Source organism: Rosa chinensis, chromosome 3 (genome assembly GCF_002994745.2).
Source record: "Rosa chinensis cultivar Old Blush chromosome 3, RchiOBHm-V2, whole genome shotgun sequence".
NCBI classification, from domain to species: Eukaryota; Viridiplantae; Streptophyta; class Magnoliopsida; order Rosales; family Rosaceae; genus Rosa; species Rosa chinensis.
Genome location: NC_037090.1, coordinates 5,105,277 through 5,118,076, shown reverse-complemented (window position 1 = coordinate 5,118,076; position 12,800 = coordinate 5,105,277). Strand labels below are relative to the sequence as shown.

At 40.0% G+C, this 12,800-nt stretch overlaps 1 protein-coding gene across 1 annotated transcript; it reads right to left on the bottom strand.

The window, feature by feature from the left end:
- Nucleotides 1–705: 705 nt before the first annotated feature.
- LOC112191724 lies at nt 706–5,329 on the bottom strand. The gene is made up of 2 exons (XM_024331125.2): nt 4,030–5,329; nt 706–3,471 (listed from the first exon to the last, which is right to left on the bottom strand). Exons 1-2 carry the CDS (start codon nt 5,108–5,110, stop codon nt 947–949), a joined length of 3,606 nt encoding a protein of 1,201 aa, XP_024186893.1. The 5' UTR covers nt 5,111–5,329; the 3' UTR covers nt 706–946.
- Nucleotides 5,330–12,800: the final 7,471 nt, after the last annotated feature.

Sequence of the window (12,800 nt, the reverse complement as noted above, 5' to 3'; positions counted from 1 at the left end):
AATACTCCCAATGTCTAAAATTTCAAGAAGCATAATCGGGTTATTCGGGTTCACTTCGGGTTGGCGGGTTGACCCGTGGCCAAAACATTTATTAAATGGGTCATGGCGGGTTGACCCACGGCCGACCCTCTTTTTAATCGTGCGGGTTCAACCCGCTTTATTTCGTGCGAGTTTCAAGTCGTGTTATCGGGTCGTGTCAAAATTGACAGCCCTAGGTGAGCTCTTATCCGCCCAATTCTATACTTCTTTCACATATTGATCAATGGTGGGTATCAAACCAATAAAACTATATTCACTTTTTCATAACTAGTTATATTAAATGTAAATGTAAATGTAACCGATTATGAAACATTTCACCACTATAAGATGTCTACATCTAGGATGGTGGGCTAGTCTTTTTCCACATTCCTGATGCTTGCTATTTTGTAATCAAAAGACACCGGGTGCACTTTGTTGGTCGGGCTCTGTCACCATGCCCGTATGCCATTATGTGCTCTAAACAAAATTCAATGCCATTTGGTGCTTGCAGAGCAGATTTGGTGCTTGTAATCCACAAGGTCAAGGCCATTTGAGCACAGTTCTTCCATTCACCCCAATTTGTATGAGCACAAAGCCGGTCTAAAATAGAGATGAGAAGGGTTGCGAGACGTAGCCCGCCGAACAAACCTCAACAAAAAGTCAGCCAACGAAAAAAAAAGAGCAGATAAACAAAATGCCACTATCAATATCATGAATACATATGCGAGTATTTCACCAGTAAAAGAAACTACATGGTCCGCTGAGACTACAATTTGCTTAAATTGGTAACCTCTTCGACAGCTTCACTGCAAATTTATAGCCGGTAAGGGAAAGATTTCAAGCCTACTTGAAGCTTTCTTTCAAACGATGTTGACGTGAGATGTAATTTTCTGGTCTTGCTTTATGGGCATATATATTCAGGGACTCATCAAAGAGGATGGTAGGGCACATATCCAAGCAAGCCCTGTACGTTGGTCACAACATCATTGCACCTCGTCAACAGGCTTAGCATCTGCTGGGAAATATCAACTGTGGGTGCACTCGGAAATGTGGAGGGTGTGTTGAGAATATTGTGACTGCTTCTGCTTGGTGGTGGTGGTGGAGGTGGCGTCATTTCCGTATGCTGCTGTGAAAAATTACTATGTGGTGGTGGGGGTTTTGCATATTGAGAAGGTGGAGGCCGACTATGAGGAAGAGGAAGTATAGGAGGCAATGAAGAGGGTGGAGGAGTAACCTTTTGAAAGTTTCTAGCATTATAATTCATCATAGCAACAGAAGTAGAAGAAGAAGGTGCACCATCATCTGCAAAACTAGCACTGTTGTTGTTGAAGTTGTTATTTCTATTACCAGGCATCATCAATTGCTCATTTCTACTAGGTTCTTCCCCACCCAACATGAATTTTACACGTGCAGTTCCTTTACTATTTCCATTGCCACCAGTTACCTGTCCTCGTGGTTCATCACCCGATGACTTCTTCAGAATCGACTTCGGTTGGATTGCACTGTGTGAGAGAGACTGCAGCTGCTGCCGCTGTTTGAGTGCCGGAGATGGCATGAATGCAGAATCCTTAGCCCGCGGGGTCTCAGTAGAATTGTCATCTCCATTGCCCTTCCCAGATGCAGGAACTTCAGGACCATCCACCTCTCGAAGCTGGAACCTCACACTAACATTGCCAAAAAAGGAGTTGTTTGAAGTAGCAACCTTCAATGCTGCTTGTGCATCAGATTTGTACAGAAATACAACTCTGCATGTCGAGGACTTGTAGAACACACGGAGACCAGACTGATCCATTGGTCCAAAACGAGCAAATTTTGCCTTCAGTTCTGCAGGTGAAGGCAGAGAGATTTTGGGAGGGAATTTCATCACAAGCATGGTGGGCTCAACAACCTTGGATGGAGGTTCCATTTTCTTCAAAAGACCTGGCTTCAGTGACTTCCGCGATATGGGCACAGCTGTTTCTTTTACCTCTCCACGCTGGGTCTCTGAACTTTTTAGACCAATCTTCCTTTCTGCAGCCAATGATTTTAAATCACTCATTTTCTTGGACTTCTTAGCTGCAATCTCTCCTTGACGATCAGATGGAGCACGTTTCCGCCCAGCTATGGTGCGGTCATCGGATCTGAACAAGGGTTTTCCAGCCTTCGAGGAGGGTACATCTCTAACTGGTTCCCGAGGAGAAATTTCTGAGGCTTTGAGACCAGATGGAGTTTTAGAGCTACGACCTTCAACAAGCTCTGTTTCAGATGGCGGTGATAGAACCAAGCTTTTCTGATAGACAAGGGCCCGGAATTGCAGAAAGAACTGCCGAACAATTGCAGGGTTGTTTGTTTCACGACCATGAAAAGGATCAAGTGCAAGGGCTTGCAAATCGCTTACTAGTTGTGGTAATTCAAGCTCTTTAAGAATCGGCAATGTTCCAGCAGATCCAGACAATTCATTATTAACAGCAACATCTTTCTTATGATGTTCTACCTGAAACTCTTCTTCTGGAGCCAATCCTGCATGGTTGGGCTTTCCAGCTACCTTACCCACCAAGGAACTCACTTTTCCAGAAGTCAAAGTCCTCTGTGGATCTCTGAAGCTTGTTTCTGAACCCAACTGTTTCTTCTTCTTCTTCTTCTTTTTGTCTCCCATAATAGAGTTCTCAGGGTTCATGTCACCCAGTGGCCGTTTAAGAACCTTTGCCTTTTTCACTCCACCAACAGCCTTCTTTCCAGCTGAACTCTTTGCCTCAATTGGTGAAGAATCTCCAACACTGTGACCAATATGAACTTCATTTAATTCATTGCCTTCCTCCACTTTCTTTGGAAAACTCAAAGGTGGTTGTAAATTGTCATATGAACCAGACAATTTGGCACTCTCCTCATTTTTAACCTCCATCGGACCCTCCCCTTCCTGCTTCAAAGACTCTGATGTTTCATCTTTTATACATTGCTTGGTCCCTTCACCCAATAAATCAGAGCAGCCTGTGCTTGCAGGACCTACAGCTACATTCTGTGTCAATACCTCTTTCACCTCCCGCAGGGCTCCACTTTCCTTGTCCAGAGAAAGCTTTAGAGATAGCTTTGCACCAGTGGTAACACCTTGGCTGGTAAGAGAGCTGTTTGCTGGTACCTGATTTAAGTTTACAGTTTCTTTGCCGGATGCATCCTTGCTCATAAACTCAGTCTGCTCATGTTTTAAAATCTGCAGTTTCATAGAGGGAGATGGAGCCCTCTTTTGTAACATAAAATCTCCATCTCCTAATGCTATTGATCCCTCCAAGTACGCAAATGGGGCTGAGGAACTCGCTTGGCCCTGTGTACTTTGGTGGGGTTTCACATTGCTGGCTTCATCTCTCCGCTTGAAAAGGTATTTGTCTTTCTTTGAATGGTCCTTGACTTTCATAGATTTTGTGGCACTCTTCCGCCCACCCAGAGCTTCAGCAATCACCAAAGGACCACTCAAAGGTGCTGAATGAGGAAAAATTACCATCAGAAACAAGGAGGGGCAGTGCACACATATTAAGCCAATTCAATTTGCAAGACAGATGAAAAGGCATGAAAACAATTAAACTGAGCAGAGGTACAATAAAAAAATGTAAGGATGATAAAGTATTAGTACAAGGAGGGTAAAGTAGAAGGATTTCTAAACACAGTCATGGACTGGTACAAGTTAGGAAGAAATAAAAACAGAACAAAAATTACAGGAACCTTGATGTGGAAGGCTACTTCAGATCACAGGACTACCAAGACTATCGATTCAAGGTCTTGAACACATTCTCATAAAACTACTAATTTACATAACCCGTGCAAGAATAATATCACTGGAAACTGATAAAGCTTCTCCTTATCGGCATAAACAACACAAAACCTATGCAAGAATGTAAAACAAATAGTTTTTGAAAATATTCAGAACCAATAAAGCAAATTACCAAACACACTCATATGCAGCTATGGTTAACCGCCAAAGTAAGATACAAAAATGAAGTGTTCAACCATAACAACGATGACGAGAAAGCATTGATATACCTCGAGGCTTAACAGGCTGATCTGACACTGCAACTGCATTACGTGAAGACGACCGAGCCCCAAATGCCTGAGCATAGGTCTCATCATACTCTTCAAACACAGCCTTCCGATAAGCAAATAGAGTAGCCTTATTCGTAATGAAGCTAAGGCTCTTCTGATCACCTTGGACTGGTGAGCTTGCCAACTGCTTTACGAGAGCCACCATCTCAGCAGGATTAAAACCATCCCTCGCCTTCCTAATCTGATCCGTAGAGTACACTGCTCCATGCTCATAATCCGGCACATCAACAACAAAGTACCCCGGCACACTAGTGGCCCGAAAATTATACGGATTCCTACATTTACACACAAAACCAACTCCACACCTGCGACTTGCCTCATCAACAGCCTCCTCTACAGCCCTGTTAAAATTCCTGTAATTCGTCTGCCGAGACTTCTCAGCGAAATGGGGCTCGAACGGGATAAGCTCAGCCGGGTCGAACCAGCCATAACTACTATCACCAAAGAAAGCCACCAGGACATGACCTTCCCTCCGTGTCCGGCGCACCTGAGACGTGGCAAAGGCCTCATTAAATATATGCCCCGGCCACCAGGGATGAGACTTGACCTTCCCCCACACCATATCACCGACTTCGAAACCATAGCTGAGAGCTCTGGAGGTTCCCAAAGCCATTCCGTCCTTCTCATTAGCCACATACTCATCAAACTCAGATAACAAATCCACACTCTCATTCTGAGCCTCAGAGCTATCCTCATCCTGATCATCAATTTCAACTCTCGCAATATCAAACACGTCATCAATATCATCGTTACCCAATCCATCGCCGCCCTGAATTTTAAACCCTTTCGATTCCATTCCCTTATCTACATTTCCATCGCCACTCTCCGGACTAACCCTAACTCTATCAGATCTCCCGCCCTCGGAGCCCATAGAACCGCCGCCCTCGGCCTCTAAATCGAGCTCCATTGGCGAAACCCTAGCCTCATCCTCGGGGCTACCAACGCCGCCGTCCTTAGGTTCAGCTTCCTTAACGTCGTCAGCGGATTCCAACTTCGCATCCGATTCCAAATCGTTGCTCATTACAGAGATCTCTGAACCAGCTATAAGAAATTCTTCAAAACAGTGGAGAGATAGAGTTAGGGGTCCCGATGTGGAGCCATAGGAATTCGAAGGTTGTGAATTTGATAGTGAGAGAAAGTGAGGGATTAGCAGTAAACCCTAGAGAGAGAGAGAGGAGAAGGAAGAATTGGGGGGATTGGGAATTTGTGAATTTTTTTTTTCTGGGCTGGGTTTGAAGAAAACGAATGATGCGCTTTACTCTTTGGGCTATTATATCATACGGCACCACTGCCAAGTTTGGCCACTAGAATGCTGCCACTTCTTTTCTTTTTTCTAATTTTTTTTTCTTTCTAATTTTTATCACTAATCACTAGTTTGTTCTTCTTCACTACTTTCGGGTGCTATTCCACTAGCTCCATACTTTTCTCATCCATCATAAGAATTTGAAAGAATATCATTCACATGTTTTTGATAGTGAAGTGTTTTGTAAAACTATTGGAAGATGATAATAAGGGGTTGAGAAACGACTTTTTTTTTTTTTTGGAATAAATGGCTGCTGCGGCTGTCCTAAAGTCTTGATTAATGAAACTGTCGAATATGCGGAGGGGGGGGGCATTGAGCCTAAACCCCTGATTACAATAAATATATAGAGAATATCCTGAAATACTATCATGACAAACGACTTTTTAACAACGAAGTTTTGTAAACGTATTTGATATCAATGATGTGAAAGTTATTTTGATATTTACACGATTTTGGAACTATTTGAGTTAATTGAGAAGCCATACAAAAAGTTTACTTGTTCGATATCAGTTTTCAAGTTGAGCTAAAGTGATTAACATGAGTTGAGCTATAACCCCAATAGTGATATCATAGTTAATTATGTAGCTCAAGGGACTAAGCATCATTTCTAAATGCGGTTCTTTGTAGCTGCAGACGATTGTCTTTGTAGCTGCACATGCAATCGTCTGCAGCTTTCAGTAGCCCCGCACTGAAGAAGAAAAAAAACCTATAAGGTGGATGTATTTTAGTTTCTACAAAAAGGAAATCCAGGCATCACCCTCGAGAATACGTATGGTAGTCCATAACATATGTGATGAACATAACTACTATTAACACATATACGTATAGTCTTACATAGTGTACAAGGATGCATGGAAGAAATCATGGGAACTACTATTCATGTATGGCTCAACAATTTTAGAAAACCTAGCTATGAGAAAGTAAAGAACATCTTTAATTGATGTTCCTCCCTAGATATTGTTGTAAAAAATATGGGACGGAATTTCTATAACATTAAAATAAAATAATATGAAAATATCTTGGGAAATAAAAATTGAGATATAGATAAGAAAATGAAATAAAGTAAGAAAATAATATAATATATATAGGTTTTATATAGGAAAACTTATCGAGTCGAGGCATGCAAGCGCACTGTCCTAAGAGAAGATTTGTCCCCTACTGCACAGGGTTGAATGACGAACTTCCCCCAAGATACAACAACTCTTCGAGCTCCGTCGTGCAGCTAAGAAGCCCCATTGAACCTTAATCACCCGTGCACTCAAATCGGTATATAAGTAAAGTATGTATATGTATAGTTTGTAAGAATATCTTTGGTAGAGATATTTGGCTAGAGTGGTTGCATTATGGTGGACTATACCATCATGTATACCCTCATTATCCGACAATCTACACTCCCACACATGTGCATGTTTCATGTCTCACCATATGCCTTCCAACTACGTACCCTTATATAGGGCACACTTACCATACCATCAATGGCCTCATTAACCATATAACTGTCAAATAATAATCATATATTTAAAATATAAAACCGTTAAACCATAAATAGAGAAATAAACACAAAATAAAAATAACCCCCAAAATAAATAAATAAATAAATAAAATATATTTTAATTTTAAATCATAAAATTTCCAACAGATATTCTCTATATTACTGAGGTTGTGATGATGGCAGTTCTTCAATAATGGGGCTCCGGGTCTTCAATAGGGGTGGGCGCGGTGCGGTGCGGATCGGTGTTAGGCCAAAACCGCAACCAAACCGCTTCATTCGGTTGTGCAATATTCAAAACCGCAATCGCATTTTCAAAAGCCACACCGCTTACTTCGGTTACACAGTTTTCCGGTGCGGTGCGGATCGGTTTCGGTTGTGTTCAACTTTCATATAATCTGTTCATTAAATGAGAGTCAACTAACCTATTCTCTATCTACCTCATTAGAGAATTATCCTATTCTCTTTTCATCTAAGCCGGCAACATTATCATTAAGCTGTAGTGTGTTGATTGGATTAGTTGGGCCATGTCCTCTGTTGAAGACCATTGGTTTCATATGCATATGAAATATTTCATAATTCAGAAGGCTGTTGCATATACCAAATCGAAACAAATGCAATCAAACATTGAAACTTACGTCCAATTCTCAAACAATTTAACAAGTAGAAAACGAGAAATAGACGCAAATAACATTTCAAAAGATATCAACCGTGCTTAGAAACCAAATCGCCCCCAGAAACATACAAAGAAATTAACTTCATACTCTTATTCTAAGCAGTGATAACAAAACCAAATCAAGCTGATACTCTCATGCTTATTAACAAATCAAGCTGATGCTCTCATGCCCATTTGAAGAACTGAAGAAGCAAGCAAGTAAGAACTGAAATAACAAAAGCAAGCTGAACCCAAAATTGATTCAAAGTTGAAGTCGAAGTCAAAATCAAGCTGAGCCCATACCGATTCCATCCAGAGATGAGACAAAAAGACGTCCTCGGTTGGAGTTAGTCGGCGTCGGCGTCAGCATCCTTAATAGGTGTCTTCAGTCAGCCTTCGACGAATGTGAGTCGAGAGAGAAGAGCGGCTGTGTCGCTCTGAGTTGAGAGAGATGAGGGAGGCAGAGTCGAAATGAGGGGCTGAGTGGCTTGACTTAAGGTTTTCTTCTATGAGAGCAATCAGGTGTAACAGGAAGTACGTGCAACCTGATTTCCACCAATCAGAATTCTACAACTATCAAAATAATATTAATATAAATAAAAAATATTAATTAACTGGACCGGTTCCCTTTTTTCAACCGGTTTACTCACTGAACCCGGTCCCGAACCGAAGAAATCCGTTCCTGTTCGGTCAAGTCATTTTTCCCCTTTATTTCATTCGGTTCGGTCCCCAAGCCGGTTTTGGACCTCCGGTTCGGTTTCTGCCCACCCCTAGTCTTCAATATTGCTTTGGGATTTAGGTTCATAGCCTTGCGATATGTTGCATTGTGTGACAAATCACATATGATGCTGCTCAGAAACTATACCAAGCTTCACTGTGATATGTCCGATGCGGTGACTGCTGAAGCACCCTCAGCCAAAAACAACTGTAAATCACAACATCTATAAACTATAGGCCTTTCACAAAAAAGTATATACGTGCGACAAAAGCTAGTTCAAAACATTATACATTGCAGGGTCCTAACATTCTAAGTAGGAATCACTCTACTATCAAGTGTACAACAGACCATTTTCATGTAGAGAGAGAATGTCTTTTCTCCTGCTTATATATAATTTCACAATTAGAAATTTTGATGACATATTGTCACACCCTAAAGTGACATATTGTCACTTTAGGGTGTGACAATAAAGATGTGACAATATGTCACACCCTAATTGAGAAGCCATACAAAAAGTTTACTCGTTCGATATCAGTTTTCGAGTTGAGCTAAAGTGATTAACATGAGTTGAGCTAACCCCAATAGTGATATCACAGTTAATTGTGTAGCTCAAGGGACTAAGCATCATTTCTAAATGCGGTTCTTTGTAGCTGCAGACGATTGTCTTTGTAGCTGCAGATGCAATCGTCTGCAGCTTTCAGTAGCCCCACGCATTGAAAAAAAAAACCTATTAGGTAGAGGTATTTAGTTTCTACAGAAGAAAATCCAGGCATCACCCTCGAGAACACGTATAGTAGTCTATAACATATGTGATGAACATAACTACTATTAACATATATACGTGTAGTCTTACATAGTGTACAAGGATGCATGGAGGAAATCATGGGAACTACTATTCATGTATGGCTCAACAATTTTAGAAAACCTAGCTATGAGAAAGTAAAGAACATCTTTAATTGATGTTCCTCTCTAGATATTCTCTATATTACTGAGGTTGTAATGATGGCAGTTCTTCAATAATGGGGCTCCAGGTCTTTAATATTGCTTTGGGATTTAGGTTCATAGCCTTGCGATATGTTGCATTGTGTGACAAATCGCATATGATGTTGCTCGGAAACTATACCAGGCTTCACTGTGATATGTCCGATGCGGTGACTGCTGAAGCACCCTCATCCAAAAACAACTGTAAATCACAACATTTATAAACTATAGGCCTTTCACAGAAAAGTATATACGTGTGACAAAAGCTAGTTCAAAACATTATACATTACAGGGTCCTAACATTCTGAGTAGGAATCACTCTACTATCAAGTCTACAACAGACCCTTTTCATGCGAAGAGAGAATGTCTTTTCTCCTACTTGTATATAATTTCACAATTAGAAATTTTGATGACATATTGTCACCCTGATCCAGAAAACGATTATTCCCCAGTTAGGATGTGATTTAGAAATAGAGAAAAAAATATAAATTGTGAAATAACAAATAAAAACTTCCAACCTTTATAAATTCCTCCTTTATTAATGGTTTCAACGACCTTTCAAATCCTTTTTAGTAGCAAGTTAGATTATATTAAATACACTCTTAAATTATTAATAAAAATATTAATTATCAATATCAAGAGTTGAGATCATCTTATAAGTGTTGGGTCATTTGCACCGTCGGTGTATAGAATAATTTCCACATAAGGGGGAGAAACCTTTAGTAAAATAAAGGTTACAAGAGAAACTTGAATTCGACAAAGTGGAACTCGCAGAGTCCATTATTGCAAGGAAACTAAAATGGAAGTACAACCAAGTAGACTGCAAGAATCACCACCAACGGAAAAGAAAAGAAAGGAAACAAGTCTCTTTAGCTCAAGCCTTTCACACACAGAACTCAACGAGGGGTAACTTTTCTTGCAAAATACTAGAATAGGGATGACCTTCCACCGCTCAGTAGGGAAAAATCGTCCTCACATACTCATATCTCTAATAACTTTTATGTGAAACTAGAAACAAACAAACACCTAGTCACACTCGCACCACCCGTTCTTCAAGATGAACCTACCCATGTTCCTCCCATTCGTAACCTATTTTGCTAGTCATCTTATCGTCCCCTCGATCTCCAGGTCCAAATCATCTAATCCGGAATCACCGACTATGCGTAAATAGATATCTCATCCCATAATCACTGACTGCCGACATCCCATCTTGGAATCACCGGCATGGGTATAATTGATATCCCTTTCCTTTAAGCACATGGACTCACCTAAACCCTGGTCCCTACAAGGTTTGGACTCAACTACACAAAATATTTTTCCCCCAATACTTCCCCCACTTCTCGACCAATATCAAAAGTTAACAAAATACTTACTACTATTGTCGCACAAAAGAAAACAAGTTTTTTATGTCACCACCAAAATAAGTCCATTGCTATCCACAAAGTCAAGTTTATACGATAAATAGGCATTACACAAATATCCACACCATAGCAAACACACAAAGATTCACACACAAAAAATAAAGAGATAATGAATATGAACTATCATTGGAATCAAAAACCTACCTCATAAAATAAAAAAGTGAGTCTATCCTTCTTGCTGCTCCACTCCATTAGTCTCTCTTTCGTAGGTCACGCCGTACACCAAGGTGCCCAAAAGAAACTGCTCTCTTCTTTGTCTTGTTGAAAAAATAAATAAATAAATAAATAAAATTCTCTGAAACTCCCTTACTCTATCTCATTGAACAAAAGAAGAAATACAATATGTTTTCTTCTTTAATGAAATTCAATTAAATTCCATAATTCCCTTTCCTAACTTTCCTCATCAACATAAATTCTAATTCCCTAAATTCCCCTTAACTTTCCTAGTTAACATAAATTCTAAACTTAACTCCAACTTTTCCTACCTTAACTTTTTGTAATAAGATAAATTCTAAATTGAAAATTCAACCTTTCCTTTCTCAACTTCTACAGCAACATAAATTCTAAAATCCCTAATTTTCATAAATTCTAATGTTCATGAACAGTGCATCGCTGTTCAGCTTGTAAATTCTAAACCCCTAATAAATTCTAAACTCACTAAAATTGTTCCAGGCAATAACTTGTAATTAAACTTCCACGAGTCATAAAAGATTTCAAACCAGAAAATTTCATGCATTAACTCCTTAGTAATGAAACACCCACAAAGTCATGATAAATTTCAAACCAGAAAATTCTCTTTCTAACATAATACTACCTGGAATAGAAAAAAAACAAAATAAATAAAAGTGGAAAATTTAGGGACGGGTATTACACATATACTATATCCAACTAGTCCTTGAGTTACATCGGTGAGGTTGTACCTTGGATTTCATAGAGTCGGGCATGTTTTTATACAAAGAGATGACCTGCTCAACAAGGAATTAATGTATGGCTCGACAACTGAACACAACGTCCTACATGATAAAGAAAACAAAATCTTTGATGTTATCCCTATAGATGTAAGATGTTCTCTTAATTGCTTCCTTGGAAACTTTGATTCAAAGTTATCTCTGCTGGAAACACACAAACATTGTTTCAAGTTTGAAGCTGGAAGGATGGACAAGCAAAGTGATTGCGGCACGAGTGTGATATTTCTGGTTTTGGTGGTGGCTGCTTTCATCCTCTTCCTGCCATTGGTCATGGGTCCGCTGCACCCACCGTCCTTTGCTGTTCTGCACATATTTCCGGTGGTGCTGGTGGCGGTTTTCATTTTCCTCCACCAAGCCTCCAGGTGACATGACTGACATCGTACTCTTTCTTCACATTTATGTACCCATGTGCTAGTATGGCATGAGAATTGTTATCTTTATGAGACTCTGCAAAGATTATATAGCAATTAGACTCTTAGTTGACCATTTTTCTCTATCTGGTTTATTCTTCCGATCACCTGCACCTTTTTCTTTTGATTTCTTTGGTCCGTTTCTGCACCTTCTTTGATGAAGGTAACTGTTAATTCTTCTTGATGTCGGATACGATTGGCTAAGAAACTAAAGTTTATATCAAATCCACTTACCTTGTCGGAGAATTTGGCAAGGTGTATGTCAAAATATGCTTCAAAATTAAAATTTTTGAACATATAAAATATATTACGATGGATACCAGTTGTTGAATTAGCGGTAAGGTTGTACCTTGAATGTGAGTGAGCCGAGCTTTTTTATACAGAGAGATGGCTGTTGTTGACGAATCATGATCGGTCACTATCGCTATCATTGTATCGGCCTCCATGACAGAGACTGATGTAGAGGAATGAGAGAAGACAGATCGAGAAAACCAGAGACTCAGAGAGAGAGAGAGAGAGAGAGAGAGAGAGAGAAGATGAGTAATAAGATTCAAAGTAGGGGTTTTATAAGCTCCAGAGTGGTTTTTTAGGGTTACACGAAATGTTAGGGTACGTTATAAGATTATTGAAGGAAATAGGGATGGCAATGGGGAGGGTATGGTAAGGGGATTAAATTACCATCCTCATACCCGACTTCATTCCCCATCCCCTTACCCGGCCCAATCCCCGTAATAAGAAACTGGGGATTCCCCTTCACCGTCCTCAT